This window comes from Phycodurus eques, chromosome 10, assembly GCF_024500275.1.
Source record: "Phycodurus eques isolate BA_2022a chromosome 10, UOR_Pequ_1.1, whole genome shotgun sequence".
In the NCBI taxonomy this organism is placed as follows: domain Eukaryota; kingdom Metazoa; phylum Chordata; class Actinopteri; order Syngnathiformes; family Syngnathidae; genus Phycodurus; species Phycodurus eques.
The window spans coordinates 4,366,882-4,391,039 of record NC_084534.1 but is presented as its reverse complement, the minus strand read 5'-3'; the positions used below and the strand labels follow the sequence as shown (position 1 = coordinate 4,391,039).

The window sequence follows — 24,158 nt, the reverse complement described above, 5'->3', positions numbered from 1 at the left end:
TTTTCCATAAGGACCTGGCATGGGGACTGGGTGGTCAGACCTGATCTGGGCACAAAACATTGAGACCAATACACTCTTTCACACTAAAGAATTTGGAAGCTGGTCTGGTTGCTGGAGAGATGCTTAATGGCGTACCACTGAGGTGCCCTTGAACAAGCCCCCCAGTTGTTCCACTTGATTGCATCAAAATGACTCTCTCCCCTGTGTCAAGGAAATTTTGCTTCAAGGATTGACTATTTATATTGCGGAGGTATCTTCAAGATGCCAGGAAATAGGTAAAAAATGGGCAATAGCTTTTTGTGGTAACCTAAAAGTTTGACACTTGCAACAAGGATTTGTGGACATTCTTCTCAATGAAAGACCGCGGTCTGGGCAGTAAAGATAAAGAATTAATACATTTTACAAATTTTTGTATTGTTGCTTAAAAATGGAAGTTGAGAATAATGAGACAGAACAACTGACATTTCAGTTAGCATGTTTAGTTACAGTATTTTGGTTAATTACGCTACAGTACAATGAATGTTGTGGCGTTTTACAGGTGATAAAAAGAATGGCAGGGGTACGTCTAATTTATATTGGAATAATGAGAGACTGGCGTAATCCACATACGAGGAGTCACTCAAATGGTGTCAGTGTCTCTAATTAACCCAGCTAACCACACAGGTTACTGTCCTTTCATTTGTAGTGACAAAGGGCAACAAGGCATTACACATGACAGAAATCAATCAAAATATGCTTAAAATCCCACTCTGTGACCATGTAACCAACCTCGCTTTCCATATAATCTGTCAGAAATGATGACAGGAGCGTAATAAGGGAACCCATTCCCCTCATCTGTCACAGTAAATCCCTGGAGCTGCTTATAGAGATCAGGCTACGCAAACTGCGAGGACAGCAGTTGATGTGAGAGAAGAGGAAGATGCAACAACCCCACTGGAGAGATAAAAAAGCAAATAAAGGTTTATAGCATGTTACCGAGTTGGGGAGGTAGAGGAGTTATTCCTAACAGTAAATGTGTCCCTGCAGATTCTTCCTGAGGGTTTTCTTTTGTTTCTACACTATCGCTTTGTGAGCTGGATTCATAAAATGTGTGTGTGTGTGTGTGTGTGTATATATATATATATATATATATGTATCTCCCCTCCAAATGTATTGGAACGCCAAAGTCAATTCCTTTGCTTTTGTTGTATACTTGAAGACATTTGGGTTCCAGATTAAAGGATGAATATGAGAATATGAGACTTCATGGTATTGACATCTAGATGTGTTAAACAACTCAGGACAGAGCACCTTTTGTTTGAAACCACACACTTTTTAAGTGAGCAAAAGTATTGGAACAGACATTATTAAATTAACTTAACGTGAATAACATTTAATATTTGGTGGCTTAACCCTTACTTGTAATAACTGCAAGAAGCCTGTGACCCAGTGACTTCACCAAACTGTTGCTTTCTTCATTTGAAATGCTTTTCCAGGCCTTTACTGCAGCCTCTTTCAGGTCTTGTTTTTTTCTGGGAGTTTCTCCCATCAGTCTCCTCTTCAGGAGGTAAAATGCATGCTCTATTGGGTTAAGGTCCGGTGATTGACTTGGCAAGTCTAATATATATATATACAGACACACACACACACACACACACACTTAATTCTACATACAATACAAAGCTGACACACTTCATGCAGTGGGGCATGTGAGACTGGGGTGTTGGTCCAAAATAATACAGACTTGTTGAGGTCTGGCAACGCTTTATTCTTATGCTTTTGTACAAACAGCTTAAACAGCTTACTGTTCAATACTGGTCAACACTTTTCTCTGACAGCAAATATATTTGTTCAGTGATATTGGAAATAGTGATTCATTAATCATCAGTGTGTATTGAATTTGTCTGTGCATTTGGATTCATTGTTGATGAAGGCTATGCTTTTCCTGCACTTTCTAATATATACCTTTCCAAGTATCATTTGATAAGCTTAGTTGGGTCTTATGTGCAGAGTGAGTGGCAATTTAAAGTAATCGCAGCACACCCCAGAGGGAGAAGGTTGTTGTTCATTTGATGAACAAAGCTATCTCATCTGGTCTCTCATGTCCTTCACCCTCCCCCTGTGCCACATGTGCCTAAGTGCAGATAGAGGACACTTGCCTTATTCCTTGGTGATGCCACTGCGTTGCACTGCAGGTGTCAGAAGAGAACAGCAACTGCTCAAAGAAGTGTTCGCTGGTGTTTACTGTTTTTCTTGCAGTGTGCTTTGGGAGTATCGAGAGGAGTTCCAGGCTAAAGGCTGAGTTGACAGTGACTCATTGTGACTACTTAGAATGCAGGAGAGACACATCTCAAACTCCCAGCAGACATAAGCTCAGGCTAAAACAAATACTAGCTATTGTAGCTTTGTAAGCTACTTGCTGTGCTATGTGCTCAGTCCCTTATGTCTCTCTATTAAATGTCTAACACATTCATATAGATGATGGAAAGCATAGCTTTTGGCAAAACCATATTCTCTTTCTGTCATAAATAATATTCATTACTTATAAAAGTAGTGTCTTCGATGTAACTGCTATGTTGTTATTATTTATTCCAGAGCCCACTATCATCACCACTCTGCCTGCAACCCTGGATGTTACTGTGGGGGAGAGTGTGGTCCTACCTTGTCAAGTGAGCCACGATCCCTCATTGGAGCTCATGTTCACCTGGTTCTTCAATGAGCAGCTCATCCACTTTGGCAGCCATGGGGGATATTTTGAGAAAGTCGGCGGTGTAAGTTAAGATGGGACATTTTATAATTACTATAAAATGTATTGAGTCAACTGTGATATGAATGGTAACTCACACCATGACACTATACTAAAAAAGGACTAGTTTGTGTTCAATACCAAATTAACTTGACAACTTGGCTGGAACAGCCAAGGTTTGCCGGGAACAATGCAGCCAAAAGAGCAGGAAAATGTCTTGCAGGAACAGCAATTATTTTAATGCAACATGCAACCACACCAACATCCAACCAACTCTGTCCTCCCCAAACATTTTGAAACCTCTACATATACCCAGGTGATCACCAATGAGAGGGGTCATTATTAAACAGACCCAAGAATACATTTATTGTATTCTTGTTCTTATTCTATACGTTTATTGAATACATTTGCAATTTTAACACCCATCTATTCAACTCTCCGCACAATCTACATATCATATAAGGATGCAGATAAACTTGACTTTACAATATATTTATGTCGCCAGACAGTTTATCCCTCCTTACATAGCATCACCCTTTTGGAAACAATATACCGTAGTGTGTGCAAGAACCTTTGGGAATCTTTGCCTGGCACACCTGTAGATGACGAGGACAGGCAGAGGGAAATCCTTGCATGCACATGTGCTCAGTTTCTTATCTGCAGTTATTGCCTGCACACTTTTGTAGTTATCACTTTTATCACATCTTCATCTTAAGTTAGCCAGATGCAGCAATGTGATAAAGCACCGGTTCAACAGTCCGTTCCATATGCCCACCACGTGACCAACGCATGTTTGCGCAATGAACAGTCACCCACATAAACATGATCTGAAATGTTTTGGAGTCGTATTCTATTCCTGTACTCTGTTATATTCATTGACACATTCTATATACTGTATATACAAACTCAAAAGTCGTGGAAATATTACACTCAGACTGTCTAGTTAAGTAGAGGTACAGATACTCTGGTAAAAGTAGAAGTACTAATTAAAATTATGTGTGCTACTTTAATAAAAGTAGCACACAGTATTACAAGTATTAGTATTACAGACACTCATGCTAAATTAATTTTTACTGTTAATCATATACAATTCCCATTTTGATGGCACAAGAAAAAAACAAAACTTATCTGGACACAAAATGGGTTCTCTCTTATCTTACCTTATATATTGCCGATAAGGGGGTAAAAAATTTACGTTGCTTGCTGTTCTTTTAGAGCTAGCTGGCGTTGACTCGACTTTTATGGTATAAAACAATGCTTTCCCATATCTTTGCTAACTCAATAAATAAATTAGCTAATGATAACAACTGGCGGCACGGTGGCCCGACTGGTTAGAGGGTCAGCCTCACAGTTCTGAGAAGCCGCGTTCAATCCCCGGCCCCGTCTGTGTGGAGTTTGCATGTTCTCCCCGTGCCTGCGTGGGTTTTCTCCGGGCACTCCGGTTTCCTCCCACATCCCAAAAACATGCATTAATTGGAGACTCTAAATTGCCCGTAGGCATGACTGTGAGTGCGAATGGTTGTTTGTTTCTATGTGCCCTGCGATTGGCTGGCAACCAGTTCAGGGTGTACCCTGCCTCCTGCCTGATGACAGCTGGGATAGGCTCCAGCATGCCCGTGACCCTAGTGAGGAGTAGTGGCTCAGAAAATGGATGGATGGATGATAACAACTGAAAAATACACATTAATTTCATGTGTGTTTTTTTATATATATTAAACTGAGATTTTTGAATGCCAGAAGCTGGTGGTTTTTACGCTGGCACAAGACACAATGTATTCACCACAAATCATAGTTGTAGCCGACAACCTCAAACAAGTCTCTTAAATAATGCCATGGATGGGGAATATTGTGCTTCTCTGAATCTGTTGTGTCATCCTTGTTACTGCTCCCTGGTTCATGTTCTTCCATGTCGCTTCAGTCCCTGTTTTTTCCCCCTTATAAGATCCCAAGATTTCAATCAAACTGTGGTTGAATGACCTCTCTCAATTTTTGTCTTTACGTTGTAGCGTCATTGCACAAGTCACAAGCCTATTTTGACAATGTAAGGAGTAGAAAGTGCAGATATCTGTTTTCAAATATAGGGAGTAAAAGTAAAAAGTCACAAGCAAAATTAATACCCTAGCTAAGTTCAGATACTATAGCATCATTATAGGATCCAGGATAAATTGTTCATTCAATCATTCATCTTCCGTACCGCTTATCTTCACTAGGGTCGCGGGCATGCTGGAGCCTATCCCAGCTATATTCAGGCGAGAGGCGGGATACACCCGGAACTGGTCGCCAAACAATCGCAGGGTACATACAAACAAACAACCATTCGTACTCACATTGACACCTACGGGCAATTTAGATTCTTCAATTAACCTAGCATGTGTGTTATTGGGATGTGGGAGGAAACCGGAGTATCCGGAGAAAACCCACAGAGGCACAGGGAGAACATGCAAACTCCACACAGACGGGGCCGGACTTTAACCCGTATCCTCAGAACTGTGAGGCAGATGTGCTAACCAGTCGTCCACCGTACCGCCAGGATAAATTATGCTAATTATATATCTAATTCCCTAATATATTTTTCCCATTAACTCCGTTCTATAGAAAACGTCATTGCTGAGTCATGAAAAGTTTGCCATATGCAGAACTGCTTCTATCTCTGTTTGTTCCAATTCCTTTTATGTAATGTCAACCACTAGCCATAATGGCAGCATTTGCATCATTGTGATCCTTCCGAAATCTTGTTTCATGGAGCGATGTGATCACTATTATCTGATATTTTATTATTTTTACTCGGTGTATTGGTTTTACGGGTTTTACTGTTTTTACTCTATTGAACTGTTTTTATTTTAGTGCCTAGTTCATATTTTTGTTTGGATTGATTTCTGTTCTTATTTTTGCCACTGTTTTTTTAAGCATATTAATTAACATTATTCATCAGCGATTCTCAACCAGTGTACATTAGTGACATTAGTGTGCTAAGTGCTCTTCAGGTTTTACTTAATTGCTCAAAAAAATATTTATTTACAAGAAATAATGTATCTTTATTCATCTATTTATGCCAGTGAGGCATAGTGGCAGACAGAACAGATAAATGCTCTTCTATTAGATGGCAGGAAGTACATACAGTCATTAATGTATCCACTCTTTGTGACATTTTTGTTTGTTGGTGTTCCGTAAGATTTTTCAATTGTAAAATATGTGCCTTGGCTCCATAAAGGTTGGAAATCACTGCTCTATATGTATGCTTGCTGTGCCTTCAGTTATAAGGTGGTCTGTTGTCTATTGTGTTTTGATGTTTGTAAATACAGTAAAACAACTCAACCACAAAAATCCCTAAAAACAAGCGACACATCGTACCGTGTTGTTCCCCGTGCAGCTTCGGGCTCTTCTGATCACTGTGTAACTCACTTAAACCTGCAATCCCCAACTCCTTTTTATTTAAAAAAAATTGTCATCGAGCCACTACTAGAGGAGATGATACAATGCTGATTAAGCCTGTCAGCTCCTCTAACATCTTGCTGTATTTTTCAATATCTGATTTTTTATTTTTTATTTATTTAGTGTCTACCGTATACATTCCCGCGCTGGCCCAGTTAGTGGTGCACCGCAAGTGACGTACTGGAAATGACGGCATGGAAATGAGGCATTATGCCGAGCTGTATGGGCAGAGCACATTTGTAAAAAGCTCACTGAAAATATTATTTTGCGTTTCTGTAGCAGAAAATAATCATACAATAATTGCTGTATAAACAAAAACAATAATAAAAATTGCCGCAAATGAACAACATTTACCTCTTTTCGAGGAGCCATTGCCTGCCAGCAGCTGTGTGGGTGGTCACGTGGTCTCGTCCTGAGTGGTCTGTTTTTATTGCTGTTTGATCGTTATCTCATTTATTTTAATGTGTGCGTAAGGTAACTTCCTAGTGACCCAGCAACATGGTTTTCGAGAATTTTTATCCATTTGATTATAATTTATTTATATATATAAATAAATAATATATATATAACTGACACAAAAAGCATGATCAAGATGGGAAAAGAGGAAAAAAAGACACCACCGCAGTGGTTATAGAACATATATGTATGTTGGGTATTGAAGTATTGACAGTTTCTCTCGCTCATTTTATTTCCCTTATGGGTTTCAACAACTCTATTATACACTACGTTGGTATATATTCACCCGCGAGGCGTTGGGAGAGGTGTAGACGGGGACAGTTGGACTTGGCACAGCCTACGTCATATTAAAGCGACGGACCGCTTTGTTGTCATGCTGAATTCTAGCAGTGTAGGGCACCAAAAATCACAGGTTATTGATTTAATACCAATTTACATGCACAAACTTAAATTTAGAAAGTGAAGAAATGGAGCCAAGATGGAACTTCAAGACTGTTGAGACTATTCAGATTGGAGTGTCTTTGAAACTTTAACTGGCATCTTAGATGAATATACGGACACAGTTACATCCTACTTCGACTTCTGTGAAGACATGTTTGTGTGTGTGTGTGTGTTTACCAAAAAAGACATTTACATGTTCAATAACAACAAGCTGTGGTTCACTGCCAAACTTCGCCAACTTCTCCAGGCGAAAGAGGAGGACTATCGGAGTGAGGACAGGGCCCTGTACAATCAGGCCACAAGCCAACAGACAAAAGAAATCAACATTGCCAAGAGAAATTATGCAGACAAGCTGGAAAAACAGTTTGCTGCTAACAACTCTGCATCAGTTTGGCGAGGATTACAATCGCTAACCAGCTACAAGCGATCATCTCCCCCAAGCGGAGAACAATAAAGGACCGGCTGAAGACTTGAATACCTTCTACTGCATATTTGAAAAGGGACACTTTTACACCCCACCCCCACCCAGCCGCACCACCGACAACCACCGTCATACCTCTGACTCCCCATTATGCATTGACCATTTACGAACAGCGTGAAACGTGTCTTTAAACAATGAACGATCAACAAACTGCAGGCCTGACAGTGTGTCACCCTCCCGCTGGAAAGTCTGCTCAGACCAGCTTGCTCCAGGTTTCACACAGCTCTTCAATAGAACTTTGGAACTGGAACCAAAGAAACCTGCAATTTCAGGACTAAATGACTACAGGCCTGTCGCCTTGCAATCTGTGGTCATGAAGTCCTTTGAACGCATTGGCTGGACCACCTCAAGAACGTCACAGGACCCCTGCTGGATCCCCTACAGTTTTTTCCTAACAAACAAACAGGTCTGTGGATGATGCAGTCAACATGGGACTGCACCTCATCCGGCGCAAGGACCTACGCAAGGATCTATTCAACACCATCACCTTCCTGATAATTGGCTATTAAAGCATCTTCTTGAGCAAGTGATAAGAGCACCTCTTTCTGTGTGTGACTTACTGTAACAGCGCAACAAATGTACGTATGTTCTCAGGTGCAGGCCAAAATGTTGATGGTGCAAAATTATTTTCTAAAAAACTAAATGTATTGTATGTAAACTGACAAAAAACAACACACCACAAACAACAAACAGATGCAATGCAACCGGCTGTAATTGCCATCTCCTTCATCCCTAAACACTATAATTAGTTTCTTCCCCCAGTGTAATTTTCATACCATCCGTCAAAGTGAAGGAATGGTTAGCACATCTGTCTCACAGTTCTCGGGCACCACCACAGCACCACCTATGGGCTACAACTGCCACTGATATAAATATGAAAATGATTGACACATGGTCACGCCTTCTTTCTCTGAAAGGTTGTATTTCTTTGGGCTCAGTGGTTTCTTAAAAGTCACATGAGAGCTACAAGATGGGGCCAAAGAGGGCAGATTATTATTATTATTTTATTTTTTTACAGATCATTGTGCTCGTGTACTACTGTCGCGTCAATCTGACAGTTTTCAAGACTATGACAAAAAGTGGTTTCAATTAAAATTATTAAATCTGCTTTAATTCTAAACATGCCAACATGGTGGACGACTGGTTAGCACATCTGCCTCACAGTTCTGGGGACCGGGGTTCAAATCCCGGCCCCGCCTGTGTGGAGTTTGCCTGTTCTCCCTGTGCCTGGTTGGGTTTTCTCCGGGCACTCCGGTTTCCTCCCACATCCCAAAAACATGCGTGGTTGGTTCATTGAAGACTCTAAATTCCCCGTAGGTGTGAATATGAGTGCGAATGGTTGTTTGTTTCTAAGTGCCCTGTGATTGGCTGGCGACCGGTTCAGGGTGTACCCCGCCTCCTGCCCGAAGATAGCTGGGATAGGCTCCAGCACGCCTGCGACCCTATTGAGGAGAAGCGGTAAAGAAAATGGATGGATGGAAATGTACATACCCATCCTCCATCCAGACTCACAATATGTTTGAGAGGGTGTGTATGCAGCACATATTGCGCAAATGTGGTATACTGGCTTATTTTTTTAAACCTTATTTTAAAAACTGTAGGACTAAAGGAGAAAAGGAAACTTGGCAAATGAACCGATCAATTCTCTCTTGTTATTCAGCTATTATAGTTTAAAATAAATATATAGTGCAGGTTTGTGGTGCTGAGAGAAAAACAGTAGGAATAAATAAGAAAAGGAAACTTGGTGAATTAACCGATCAATTCTCTCTTATTATTCAGCTATTATAGTTTAAAATAAATATATAGTGCAGGGCTGTGGTGCTGAGAGATTGCAGGACATGAACAGTACACCGAAAAAACAACTTCCCTGAATTGTTGCTGTCATTGTGCCACAGCTGTCCAACTGTGTCCAATTTATTACCGGACCTGCTCTGCTCCACTCTGTAATTATGAAAAGGTGGGAATGGCTCCCTTAAAGACATAACTGCTCCTGGTATCTGAGGCAGACCTATATTGGGATCAGGCACAAGCTGTTTGTGCTTGTATGTTTTGTGTAATTAAAGTCACAGGACAAATACTGTATAGAGTGGATCCTTGTAGAAAACTGGCGGAGAAAAAAGGTTGTTAGAGGAATTACATATTTATTTTTCTAGTCAAAAATTAAAATGAGGTTTCTGCTCCCATGTGGCTGAATTGTAGAATTTGCAGCATAGTAAAGAGGTTTACCATGTGTGTAAATGTGTCTGTGTGTGATTTTTATTGGAATGGCAGCAGCATTCAGCAGGAGACATTATGATTCGAAACATCCAGCTTAGGCATGCTGGGAAGTACACATGTGCCGTGCAGACGAAGGTGGACAGTATCTCTGTTGCTGTTGACTTGGTTGTCAGAGGTAAGCAGAACTAAAAGTATCCCCTCCACCTTCACTCTCTCTAAGAATATTCAAAATAGTGCCTTGTCAACATGTCTCAGACGCTTTTGTTTAATTATTCATCCACAGCTGAAGAAAGTGGAAGACACTTAGTGGGTCATGTTTGCTGTGCTCATCTATGCCTCACAAATGAAATGAAAAAAATGTAGTCAAAAGAAATACCAAATAGTAATTTATTCTTCAAGGTTGAAACATTTTTACCACCAAATGAGACAGCATTTCTCCCAACGGTTTCAGAGCAAATTAACTTCTCTATAGTGGCCGCAGGTGCTAAAAAAAAACAATGTGACTCTCTCCATCATCTCTCTGTCTCTTCCTGATTTACATTCCCTCTCCCCCATTCCATCTATCCTCTCCCTCGTCGCTCACGCCTGGTTATGCCATCTCCAGGTCCCCCAGGCTCCCCTACCAGGATCCAAGTAGAAGAAATCACAGATACCACAGCGATTCTATCCTGGAGGCCTGGTGCTGATAATCACAGTCCAATTACTGCATATACCATCCAGGCCAGGACACCGTTTTCCCTCGGGTGGCAGGCTGTCTCCACAGGTAAGCGCTCTCCAACCAGCCGTGGCTGCTTCCAATCTCACAGAGGGGGCTGCTCTTTACTCTGCCTCTCTGGTGAGAATATAGTAGATTGTAATTTTTACCCCATGTCCAAGTGGGGCTCTATTGTAGCGTGACCATTGGCTGCCATTTTATCAGACTCCTGGGAAACATGAATCACAACCTGATGATATACAGTAGCTCGTGCAGATACTGTCAAGTGACATTAAATGATAGCACTGATGGATATTGTTTTCCATCCCATATCCTCTTTAATGGCACTCTTAGTACCCATGCCTGGCTGGAATAGTGCAGTGTATACTGTATTGTGTTTCACCCAATTTACCCAATTTCACCCAAATTAGGATCAGCATCATTAATTATGTTGTTTCACAGTTTCCTTACTTGTTGGAATGCAATGTGCAGTATACAGCAGTACTTGTGAGGGATTATTCCTGACCTATGTTAGCTACATGCTGTTAGCTACATGCTGTGGACCTGTCAACATATTTTGAAGCTGATGTACTCATACATTTACACAAAGTTTTCTTGATACTAAAGGGAGCATTTGTTATATTGCAGTTCCTGAAATGGTAGGGGGCCACCGTCTGACAGCTACTGTAATAGAACTGAGCCCTTGGGTGGACTATGAGTTTCGAGTCCTGGCGAGCAACACTATTGGGACTGGAGAGCCCAGCAAGCCATCCAAACAGACCAAGACAAAGGGGACCTGTACGTAAGAAACTAACTCCCAGTCCCTCTTTTTTTGTTCTCCTCAAAATACTTCCTGAGTGTTGGTTCCCTACTCTATTCATCAACTGTCTTTTTGTTAAAGTCAAAGACAAAGTCATTGAAACTGGATTGACTCCCAGATCCCCCTTTAGTACTGTCAAAGTGTTGTAGAAAGTAGTATAGTATCGTATGTAGCATAGATACTGAACCCCCAAATATGGTCCAAAACTTGGTCAGTGCTTGTGTGATGGTTCATACAGTAGATGTCTTTCAAGCAGCTGGCCCAAGTTTAATGTGTTATTTGGTATTACTGTATATAAAAAGACACACACATACAAATTTATTTAATTAACCTTCTTATTTTTTTAATAAAAATTCTATACTCGCACATCCAAATTTATCAGAAGAAACCAAAATCCATTGAATTTTTGTATATCCATCCATCCATTTTCTGAGCCGCTTCTCCTCACTAGGGTCGCGGGCGTGCTGGAGCCTATCCCAGCTGTCATCGGGCAGGAGGCGGGGTACACCCTGAACTGGTTGCCAGCCAATCGCAGAATTTTTGTATATATAAAAATTATTTACCATGACATCTTGTCTCTTATATTAAATTTTTTTTTGTTTCATCTGTCTTTTTTCTATCCTCTGTAACCTCCCTGGTGTGTTGCGATGTGAATTTGTTGGTTGTATACTAATATTGTATTCAAGTTTTCAAGAGACCTCTGCAGTCGTACAATTTGTGTTTAAATAAAGTAAAACAAACAAACAAAAAATGTTGGCCCAAGGTTGTACTCTTCCTCTCACTCTAATGGAATCATCTCCAAATTCCCAGTCACGGTCAGATGGATAAATCATATGGATGGATGGTCCAAGACTAGAACCCGAGCAACAATTCAGAACCATAAAAACAGAGAATGAGAATGGTAAAGGTGCAACAATTAATCGATTAATTGACAACTAATCAATTATCAAATTAATCGAAAACTATTTTGATAATCGATTCATCATTCAGAGACCTTGCTTAACTTAAAATACTCCAAATCCTCAGAATTCCAGCCTCTCAAGGGTGAATATTCTCAGATTTCTGTGGACCTACTGTATAGGAAAAGCAGACTGATTATCTTTGTTTGATCAAAAGATGACATTTTCAAACATCTGCTTTTATTTCAGAAAACAACATTCGCATTTTCGATAATCAATTTATGTTTGCGCATTTTCTGAACTTTCAATTTGAAGTAATGACCTGTTTTTGGTTAAAAGGATCGAATGATTTTTTTAATATATCCAATTCATCGATTAATCGAAAAAAAATAATTAACAGATTAATTGATCATTAAATGTTAGTTGCAGCCCTAAAGACTGATGTTCCAATGCAAGGTTGCTTGGTTCCATCTGCCGCCTTGAAAAGCATAATCACAACTTTTAAACTAAAAGAGGGACTAAATGTCAAAAACTACTCATTTTATCATGTTAACAACAGTTATGCGCATTAACACTCCCATGACATTTGACCACACTAAAGTGTTATTTAAAGCATTACCTGTTCAAGATCTATGTTTCATAGGTCCAAATTTTGAGAATGGATGTAATCTATTTGTATTATTTGGGGTAAATTGAAATACATACAAATCTTAGGTCAATCAAGCTCTGGGACAGATTGTGTTAGAATTAGAGGGAGACACTGTAAAAGCATATTCCAGACAGTCACAGATATAAGAAATATGTCTTAATATGCTTTTTCTCACTGTCGTATTTAATGCTATCACTTTGTGCATTGTGCCATGTCGTTTTTCAGCTTCACGTTAAGTCAACAAGGCAAAGCTGATCGCTCTTTTTTTCTCTCTCCAGCTCCGAAGGTCACACCAGCTAGCGTGAGTGGTGGCGGTGGGAGTCGTTCAGAATTAGTAATCACATGGGAGGTAAGAACGCTAGGGACCTGTCATCCGTGGTGGGGTACGCCAGATCTAATATTTTCAGAGAAAATGTGTGTTTTATAATGTAAAGCAATGACTGTTCCTGTCAGAGTAGAGGGGAGATTATTTTATGGTTTTGAAACGATAATTACATTAATTTTGAAAAGATAATTAAATTCAACCTTTCAACCTTTTCCCCAAATTTTAGCTGTTCACTCTGTCGTACATCAAGGCGCCTTTGAATCCTGTAATAATTCAGGCTGTTCAAAGTAATAAAGCCCCTGCTGTGAAACTCCTGAGAATCATTGGTAACGTTTCATTTATGCGCAAGTTTAATTTTACGCATCTGCTTAAACCAAGCTTCTGTTCTGACTCAGCCTTGAAATTTGCTTGACTTTAAACACCAAAGGGGGGAATTATGCTTTGCCTTCCAGTTTTCACATTTCATATTCAGTAGTGGTAGCCTGTGGCGACTCAGATTGCTGTGCTCCACTAAATGCCACATTTTTCTTTGTTTCCAATATGTATTATATATTTAACACATGGTGGAGGAATTCAATTAGTATACGTATGAATAAACTCTCAAAATGCTTGTAGCAGTCTTAAGAGGAATTTCCTTAGTTTGTTCCACCTTCTGTTCCTACTCTCTGTTCAGGCACAACACAGTAAGCCCCTTGTGTGTCATTTAAACAGCACAGTAAGTGTGGCTGATGTGCCATTTTTTCATTGGCATATGTGGCAGTTATGATTGAGCACCACAGTACGAACTCCACCTGACAATTAGTGGCTGTGAAAACGTGTGACAATCGATTGCCCATCGTGGCAATCGATTTTTCTTGTCAGTTGTATTGCTTTATAATGAACCAATAGACTATTTGTTCTCTGTGTTTAACCCAGTGGTTCTCAAAATTTGGTACTAGCGTCACTAGTGGTACGCGAGCTACAGCTAGTGGTACGCGAAAGAATCACTGAATCAAATGTTCAAACTATGTTACAGTGGCTTCCAATAATATAACATTGAAAATGAAAGTTTTTGATGATCACTTGGGCCTACTATGCTACTGTGTTTTAATGTTGGTCATTACGGTGGTATTTGGAGGGCCTATTTGGAGGGCCAAGTATCTTTTTGAGGTGGTAATTGTAGTAAAAAGTTTGTGACCCACTGGTTTAACCCATTACATAAGTCTTAAAAATACACATCACTAAGTAAGAGAAAGTACTTTAGTTTTTATGTTTGCTTTGAGGAAAAAACAAAACTTGTCTTACAGAAGGCATCATATTCAAGCCACCACTTAATGTTTTTCACAATAAATGTCAAAAGAAATAAATGGACATCTGCAAAAATTGGAAGCATGTAAATCCAGTGAACCTCGGCCTTCAGTGGGGACTTTATCCACCTTTTAACACCACCACTATGACATCACAATTATAGAAACCAACAACACCATACACAAATGCAATATAATAGCACACAAATTGCCACATAAGTCATCAGGAGCAGTTCAGAATCATTAATGTAAGATAACTATAAAATAAATACATCATACTTACCAGTGATGCTGATTCTTAAATGTATTAATGTGTGCAGATGTGAAATGTTATTTTTAAAGTATTAAATACATGTTAATTGATTGTGCTACATTTGGTCTTGGGCGTCACTTTAAATTCAAACTACTGTTCTGGTTGATATGTACGGTACATTGTGTGTGTTTTCATCATAGCCTGTTCCAGAAGAGCTACAAAATGGACCAGGTTTCGGTTATGTTGTGGCTTTTCGACCCCATGGTGCCACAGGTTGGATGCAGGCTGCTGTACCCTCCGCAGAGACATCCAAATATGTCTTCAAAAACGAAAGCATCCAGCCCTTTTCACCTTTTCATGTGAAGGTCGGGGTGTACAACAATGAGGGAGAAGGTCCATTTGGACAAGTCACCACTATCAACTCTGCAGAGGAAGGTGAGAATTTTCCCTTCCATCCTGCATGTAATGCTTTGCTGGCTCCGCTGTACAGCAGTTAATGTATCCGCTCAGAATAGTGGCTCTGGTTCAGAGGAAATCCAGGTTTCTGAAAAAAATAACAGAGAACTTGGGATCTTTTAATGTTCCCAATTTGAGTGATCATCACAACTGAGTGCTACTTCTGACGTCTTTATACATCAACTTCAGAACCTGCCCGAGCGCCCTCGAGGGTCCGTGCCAAGAGCCTCTCAGCGTCCCAGATTGAAGTTTCATGGAAAGCTCTTCCTTGGAATGCCAGGAAGAAAAGAGTGCTGGGCTATGAGGTAAACAACAGTGATCTACTATGTCTCGTTTACTCTATGTCCGCTTTCAGTGCATGCATCTCGGTGTGCGTGTGTACGTGTAGGTACGAGGTGGGTGGAATCTTGTTCTCTTGTATTATTGATGAATTTCTTAGGCTGATGTACAATACCTTGGGCAAAGGAGATAATAGCTTGCTGCATGCATAATGGCCCAACTTAGTCCCGAGGCCTTGGGTTGAGGGCTTGGTTTTTTTTTTCCTCTTGCTTTCCCAAGTGCTGTAACCTGTGCTGAACAGTGTACTGATGTTTTAAGGAAAATAACATTTTTGCTTTGAATTCAACAACACTGTTTCACACGTTGCTTTTACACTCAGTTGTGAACAAAGGAGCTACTTTCTTCCATTGAGTGCATGAAGTGACAGAAATATAAATTGTTGATCGCTAAAAGTCAACAAAGGAGCAGGGTCTAAGCAAACCATTCTTGCAAGGAAAGTCAAATTATATTTGGGATGTGAAGCGTGCTTGCTGTTTCTGCCCTGACAACCATGGTGACAAAGAAAACCTGTTATCAGTATTTGTTGGCAGGGGATTGTTGAATATTTTGGTCCTTTTACTCGTTTCCCCTTTTTGTTTTTCACATCACTCACCTTAAACTGTCATACTTGTCCATTTGACACATGTGGATCACATTGCACATAGAAAAACATACACAGGGTAACACACTGTCCAGTTGATTTCACATCTACCATTTTGCATTTTACTGACAGGATGTTGGGGAATCCTTTGAAAGTGTCTGGGTGTTTGAGTCTATCAGTTGTTCTGCCTTGTTGATTTTTCAGCTGAGGTACTGGAGTCGAAAGGAAAAGGAAGACACAGCCAATGTGCAAACAACTGTGGGAAATCGCACATCAACTATTATTCACGGTGTCAAAGGCAGTACCACATATTACATCTCGGTGAGGGCGTACAATACTGCAGGAGCTGGACCTCCCAGCACCACCGTCAACATTACCACCAAAAAACCACGTACGTAGCTTGTCTATCTGCTTTCGATGGCTTTGCACCTTTTGTTTGACATGAATAAGGTGTGTGGGTTTTTATTCTCAGCACCGAGCCAACCTCCTGGAAAAGTGATGTGGAATACATCCAACTCCAAAATCATATTAAACTGGGAGCAGGTTAAAGCCCTGGAGAATGAATCAGAGGTCACAGGCTATAAAGTAAGCACCCTGTCACAGGTTTTTTTGCAGGTCGTCTTTGTCACTGGGCTTTGTTGAACTAATGACCTGATTTAACTGTGGTAGGTGCTGTACAAAAAGAACGAACACAGCCATCCCAATGTCATGGAGACAAACACAACCTCAGTGGAGCTCTCCCTGCCCACTGATGAGGATTATATCATCCAAATAAAACCATTTGGCGAGGGAGGGGAAGGCAGCAGTAGTCGACAGATCACCATCCCAAGGATACCAGGTCAGTGGAGAGCTAGTTAGTGTCCTCTGTGCTGAGCTGCATAATCTGCTCCCCTGCTGGCTGCCTGAACAGAAGAGATTAGTGATCATCATCTGGAGGAGCATAGAGAGCACAAAAATAAAGTGCTACATGAAACCTTAGTGTAATTTAAACACAGTAAGGAACAGCAAGTTATTGTACTTACAAAAATACCATGGCACCTCCAAAGGCAAAATACATTATATTCCAAGACACAAGTTGACACTTAGTTTGTCCGTACACCCATTGGAAAAATGGAATTGAAATAATCCATTCCAACATCAAACAGTTACCATCGTAAAAATCTTAAGAATTGCTTTTTGCGATCTCAAACATTTTAACAATAGAACAACTGAACTGTGGAACACATTTATAGTTCTCTTCAGCTAAGTGACACAGACCAAAAACACAGACCAGCACAAAGTGTTTGGGAAACTGCAAATGTATAAAAGTAAAAATCAGTAAAGACGTCAGGGACTGCTGTCTCTTTGCTGCTTATCTCTGTGTGCATGGCCAAGGCTTTAAAAAATATTTTAAAAATCCCTCTCTATGTCAGCTGTTTATAAAATAAATAAACTCCCATATGCAAATATAACCTAGCGGATAATGATTATTGAATTGAACATTTGAGGGCGGCACGGTGGACGATTGGTTAGCACATCTGCCTCACAGTTCTGAGTTCTGTTCTCCCTGTGCCTGTCTGGGTTTTCTCTGGGTAATCCTCCCACGTTCCAAAAACATGCGTGGTAGGTTAATTGAAGACTCAAAATTGCCCCTAGATGTGAATGTGAGTGCGAATGGTTGTTGGTGTATCTGTGCCCTGCAATTGGCTGGCGTCAAATTCAGGGTACATCCCGCCTCTCGCCCAGAGTTGACATAAGCACCAGCACTTCCGCGACACTTTTTTGGATAAATGCTACAGAACATGGATGGATGAATATTTGAGTTGTGTTACACAGTGTCTCTCAATATAAAAACTCTCTAGCAAGTTGTAACATCATGTAGCAAGTTGTAACATCATGTATATACTGTATATTTCTCTGGGCAACCTTTGCTTCAGTGTTAAACATGCTATTGTGAACACAAAGGGCCGGATTTACTGAAGGTTTGCATGTGCAAGAACGGGTGAAAACTCGATTGCTCTTGCAAACAGATGTGGAAGCTGATCTATGAAACCAAATATCCAAAATAAAGAATTTTGCACGTTTGTCACACACAATCTTGAGTGTTCTGGGAGGACGATATGCAAATAAATTGGTTTAACACATACAATGTGATTTGTCAAACAATTTGTGATGGATAATTTTGTATCGCGGTGCGGTCGACGACTGGTGAGCACATCGGCCTCACAGTTCTGAGGACCGGGGTTCAAATGTGTGGAGTTTGAATGTTCTCCCCGTGCCTGCGTGGGTTTTCTCCAGGCACTCCGGTTTCCTCCCACATCCCAAAAACATGCGTGGTAGGTTGACTGAAGACTCTAAAATGCCCGTAGGTGTGAATGTGTGTGCAAACGGTTGTTTGTTTACATGTACCCTGCGATTGGCTGGCGTCCAGTTCTGGGTGTACCCCGCGTCTCAGCCCGAAGATTGCTGGGATAGGCTCCAGCATGCCCGCGACCCCTGTGAGGATGAGCGGAACGGAAAATGAATGAATGAATGAATAATTTTGTATCTTTAAATCTGGTATATGCTGAACGTAATGTGACAAAACCCGCAAACAGGTTATGCCTAGATCAGACTACAGGATTTCAGCCCCAGTATTGGCCCGATTATCTATCACAGGCAATTTCCCAGATCAGGCCCGACATATTTTGTCGTGAACAACAAAAATTCTTGAAGTGTGACAATCCAGGACCAATGATTTGGCCAAATAAAAAGTCTAGCTTGTTTGATTTTTTTTCTCCGACAGCGCACCTTGACGTCGACTAATAGGATTACGTATTGTGACCGGTATTGTGAACCCCCCCCTTCCGTGCTTGCCGTTGTCAACATTTATTCATGCACACCAATCAATGTTTACCGAAACCTTAGAGCATGATTCGACAGACTGCTAGCATGTTTACAGTACAACCGTTAGTGCTAGCACTCGCGTGCTAGGGTACATAATGTTTTTTTGCCTGCTTGCGAGCCGTATCGTATTAAAAGTACCTGAACATACCTAAAGTAATCCTTGAATGAATGTCCTCTCTGGAGCACCGATGATGACCACCACGCATTTTTCCTCATTTTGTTCTTTTTTTCCCCACCACAATACATTGGCGCGATCCATTGTTGTTGTCATCGCCATGGTAACGAGTGTATCCTGTCACATTGACCGGTGACACCTTTTCTGGTTTCGCCTCTCCGACAGTGTTTGATTTGACAAGATAAAGCTCATTGATCGTAAAATTCTGGATGTGGTGGTATCGGAATACATATTGTGTTGTGTTGCCACTGTCTGACCGAGATAAGATCAAGGGATCAAGATTTTATGGTGGTAGTCTGATCCAGGCATTAGCGGACTTCTTGTGTGTATGAGCATTCCTACAGGATTATGACATGATGATTTGAAGCTAAACTTGCTAAAAATTTTGTTTTCTGTATGGCTGGTGTCTTCAGACAACGTTAAATACATGTATATCATTTCTTTATACAAACATGATATGATACATTCATTCATCTTCCGTTCCGCTTCTCAACATATGGGTCGCGGGCATGCTGGAGCCTATCTCAGCTATCTTTCGGGCGAGAGGCGGGGTACACCCTGAACTGATCGCCAGCCAATCGCAGGGCACATAGAAACAAACAACCACTCGCACTCACATTCACACCTATGGCCAATTTAGAAGAAGAATCACCACCACCGTTTATTGTCATGAACATGCATGCATGCACACGAAATTTGCTCTCTGCATTTAACCCATCACAGTGAACACGTACACATGTTAGTGGAACATACTGGAGCCTGGGGGTAGCTGAAGCACCCAGGGAGCATTTCGGGGTATCAGTGTCTTGCTCAAGGACACCACAGCCATGGGTCCAGGGGATGTTGGTGGATGGTCCCGTCGGGGTCTTGAACCTAGGTACCCCACGGTGGCAGTCGAACATCTTAACCATTGGGCCACGGCTGCCCAGTATTCAATTAATGCAGGTTTTTGGGATGTGGGAGGAAACCGGAGTGAATGGAGAAAACCCACGCAGGCACGGGGAGAATATGCAAACTCCACACAGGCGGGGCCGGGATTTGAACCCCGGTCCTCAAAACTGTGAGGCAGATGTGCTAACCAGTCGTTCACCATTCCGCCATGATATGATACAGTTTAAGTAAACAGAAACGAATCCTAAACATCGGATATTGTTATCTTTGGGAGCTTTTGAAGGCATCTTGTGTAAAACAAGACATTGTAGACGTTTAATGTTCCTGCGGGTGTAGGATCTTAGTAAATCAGGCCCTACGGCAACATAGACCAAATGCGTGATTAAAAACACACCTAGTGCTTTGGTCAGGACCAGAATACCAAACTACGCAAATATGAACAGCAGTATTTAGTTGAGCAGCCAGAGCAGAAATGGGTGCACTGCTTTAAACACTATGATAGTCAGCTCTTTGGTCATCTTTCCACTTTTCCTGTATCCACATGTGATGTTAACTCTGATGGTGCTTCAAACTTGACTGCTAAGAGAATGACACTCAATAAAGCGCTGCCAAACAATACTAAATTAGAACACAGCTCAAGTGTACGCTACACTAAACATTGCAATCATTCATGTTGTATTCACCGAGAAATTAAGAAAGTGTCAGAAAATAGTCCTTTACCCAGGGCCAGGCCCACTCCTCCCCAATTACTGCGGTACACGGAAATCTGACCACAATCCGTTCCGTGGTTTTGGTCAAACTTCAATTTGCTCAAAAGTGTCACAATGCAAAAACCCTATATTGACTGTACAGGTAATATTCTAAGTGATATCTTTATTATTGTATTATTATTTTGCTTATAATCAGAATTTAATCAGTCCTTTTACTCAGTTAAAAAAATATATAACACTTGCTTAACTTTATTGACAAATGAGAAGTGGTCATAAATATTGATATTCTGATGCACCCTCACCCATCTCATTCTTGAACATTAAAATAAAATTAAATCAGCCACTAACACGCTCAAATATTAAAACTTGATAGCACACGTATGTAACTAACATGCTACCTTTTCTTTGTAAGTGACAAGAACACGGTTGCTAGAGCGAGCCGGTGGACAGCTGACAAGTGTGAGAAGCTCATGTAACAGTCTACATCTTGACTCAGTACTCCTTCTTGTTACAAATACCACAAACGAATTGGATTCAAATGCACAACATCAGTAACAGAATATAAAATCAGACTGTGCCTGAATCCTATGAAGCCAACAGGGATGGCAGCAAAACTGGAAGAGGCAAACTACCAAAAATAAAGCCAGTAAAAGCACAACGCAAACGACTACTGGTGATCATCTCTGACTGTCATAGCTTAAATAGCTTAAATAAATATCGCTAAACAAGTTATAGCTCACCCACATCAATATAGACCACCCCCCCTCCCCTCGTTTACCTTAATTTCATAATTTAGATTCATTCATTTAGGTTATCTATTTTTGTATAGATTACAGTATTCTGGAAATAGCTGTATGACGATCAAAACATAACAGAGTAAGTCTAGACATTAAAGAAATAAAATTAGTATTGTTGCTAGTCTTTATCTTGTCATTACCTTTTCAGGTCCCGATGCAGTCGGCTCAGCATCCAAGGTCTCCACTCTATCGGCCCTCAGTACAATAGCACTGTCTTTGACAGCGCGGACATCTTTATGACGAACAGCTCCCGGCACACCTTGCATCTGAAGTGGAGACAGTCTACATAAGAACAAAGACATAGACCTCTCTGGTGTAACTAGACCCATTCATTTTGATTTAGAGGCTAAAGGAATACACTGATGAAAATAAAAATGGAAAACATGCCACTGGGACATTTTGGAAGGTCTTTTGGCACATTGGCTACAAGTGGAAGATGTACAGATGCCATGACTATGTTGTTACCAAAGCAGCTTTCATAAGAAAAGGTGAAACAAAATGTTGTGAATGCATTTTTTGTGTGTATGTGACATTCCAAGCTTTACATTTTTCTTCTGCAGTCTAAGTATATTGGGGTAACAATTAAGAGTATGCCAGATCAAGATTTCCCACGAGGTGTTTTTTATTACATTTGACAGCGAACCAGACCACTTGATTTTGAACTCAATGCATATATTTCTCACCCTTCAAAGCTTATTTTACAGGTTTATTTTCCTGTTATATGAGATGACTTGCATCGCGTTTTCATCGCTCTCTGTCCATAAACAAGACATGCTAATGCTTTACCAAACCAGTAAAGTGTGGAACCCCACAACAAGGTGTCAAATATGAATAAAATAATTGTCACTTTGATAAGAAGTAATTCACAATATCAACATTACAGTATATACATTGAATGTGTTCACACTGGGACTTTCATAATTCATCAAATCCAGTTACATACAAGATGACAATTGCTTTAATTTTAGATGCACATCACAACACCTTTGGAATGCACTTAGCAGTTTTGGGACATATATATATATAAGGTCCATCTGAAAAAAAACAATCCAATGAACAAACTGCTGAGTAAAGGGTGAGCATGCAAAGAGTTTAGTGCCAGTCCTCTTTGGTAATTGAACACCTCTTCAAGTCTCATGACATCCTTAAAACCATCTTTGTGACAGCTGCCACCACCAGCAGTGTGCTGTCTCTTCTGGGGTCCTCTCCTGTAATGGCGCTCGGATCCATGCTCTCCTTTCTTTGGATACGCCCTGTGTGAATAGCTATTCTTTGCCTTCTGTGTGCCTCATCATATCTTCAAAATCCTCAGGTCCTTCAAAGAGCCTTAACTTATCATAATGTATCTTGAGGACAGTAGAATCGTAGAACTATGATGCAGCCGCAGTGATGTTTACATGCTGCTATATTGACAGATGCCGGATGTTATCAGCTTTGGGAGAGGGTCGTGGGGCCGTGGTGGGTGGGTGACATGCGCTGAGTTCTGTATTCTGGCAATATGAGGCCTCGTGCATTTTTATAGTTGTGTGTTCTAAAGACAATGCTAAATGAAAATGCTGCTGATGTTTCCTTTTCCCCGCCCATAGTTTCCTGATGCCATGTTTGAGGGCAGTGCAGATGTGCTGTACAGCCTGTATGTAGCTCTTAGGGAAGTGTGGAAACTGTAGGCTACTGGGTCTTGTGCAGAATCATGCATCAGTGAATATGTAATATACTGTTTTGTACACTTCAAATCATTTATACGAAAAAAAAAAATCTTTCTAAAAAAGATGCCGTACTTGGTTTTTATGTCGAACTCTGTTTCATACTATTGCTAACTGGCGCTCAGCATGACTGTGCATACTTAATTAATCCTTTCGCGCCTGACAAAGTGACTTAACAGCTTCAGGACCATGCAGCATTCATATGGTTCCTGCACGGTAGAGGTTTGTGTATATTGTACGTGTACCATGACATCTAAACAATCGTTGGCTCCAAGTCCATGCTTCTGTCGAAATCAGCCTCTCAGACATGTCCTGTCTGCTCAACACGAGGGCTTTCTCTCTTACTTTGCTGTTAATATTGTGTTAATAAATAATCTTGATTTATATAACAACACATGGCTCTGTTGGTCCTTTCCTCAATTATTATAGGTCCAACTGATTGTTGATAAGCACCTGTTTTTTTCTAGAAGAAACAAACGAGGTGTGCCAAACACAAAGTACCATACTTAAATTGACTGGATCCCCTGAAAACTACTGTACTATTTTACTGTCTACTGTTTTTCATCCAACCCCAATCCCAGTGTTAAGTGTGCACACAATAGTGTAATTCATTACGGAATATCTTAAATACAATTCTAACTATCGAGCAGACTCAGCATCCGATTACTTGTTGCTAGTCAACCTAGGTCTCAAAAGTGTCGAAGTCAGAGCACATCCACCCGGAAATTAGGGCATTAGGTCAGCGCAGGGGGAACATTCTGCTGCTTAATAAATATTTGATGATGTTTGTCAACAACTCCACTAATCCATTTCTTGTACCGAAAGATGTGCTCGCATTGCCAGAAAATGCAAGCGCACTTTCCCTCGCTCTCTCTCTCTCTCTCTCTCTCTCTCTCTCTCTCTCTCTCTCTCTCTCTCTCTCTCTCTCTCTCTCTCTCTCTCATGCACACATTCAACATTAAGC

General features: G+C 40.7%; 1 protein-coding gene across 3 annotated transcripts in view; it reads left to right on the top strand.

Annotated features, from left to right (window-relative positions):
- The window catches only part of LOC133408976 (contactin-4-like), a 227,005-nt gene extending 203,486 nt beyond the window's left edge, over positions 1-23,519 (top strand). For 2 of the 3 annotated variants that reach the window (XM_061688419.1, XM_061688417.1), the window contains 11 exons: positions 2,575-2,750; positions 9,807-9,927; positions 10,357-10,515; positions 11,095-11,244; positions 13,093-13,163; positions 14,879-15,113; positions 15,324-15,439; positions 16,258-16,444; positions 16,526-16,638; positions 16,723-16,891; positions 21,640-23,519. In XM_061688419.1, the coding sequence (XP_061544403.1) occupies positions 2,575-2,750; positions 9,807-9,927; positions 10,357-10,515; positions 11,095-11,244; positions 13,093-13,163; positions 14,879-15,113; positions 15,324-15,439; positions 16,258-16,444; positions 16,526-16,638; positions 16,723-16,891; positions 21,640-21,731 (1,589 nt within the window). In that variant the 3' untranslated portion in view covers positions 21,732-23,519. The remainder of the gene's footprint in view (positions 1-2,574; positions 2,751-9,806; positions 9,928-10,356; positions 10,516-11,094; positions 11,245-13,092; positions 13,164-14,878; positions 15,114-15,323; positions 15,440-16,257; positions 16,445-16,525; positions 16,639-16,722; positions 16,892-21,639) is intronic. The other variant, XM_061688418.1, reaches the window with a different exon arrangement.
- The last annotated feature ends 639 nt before the right edge of the window (positions 23,520-24,158 follow it).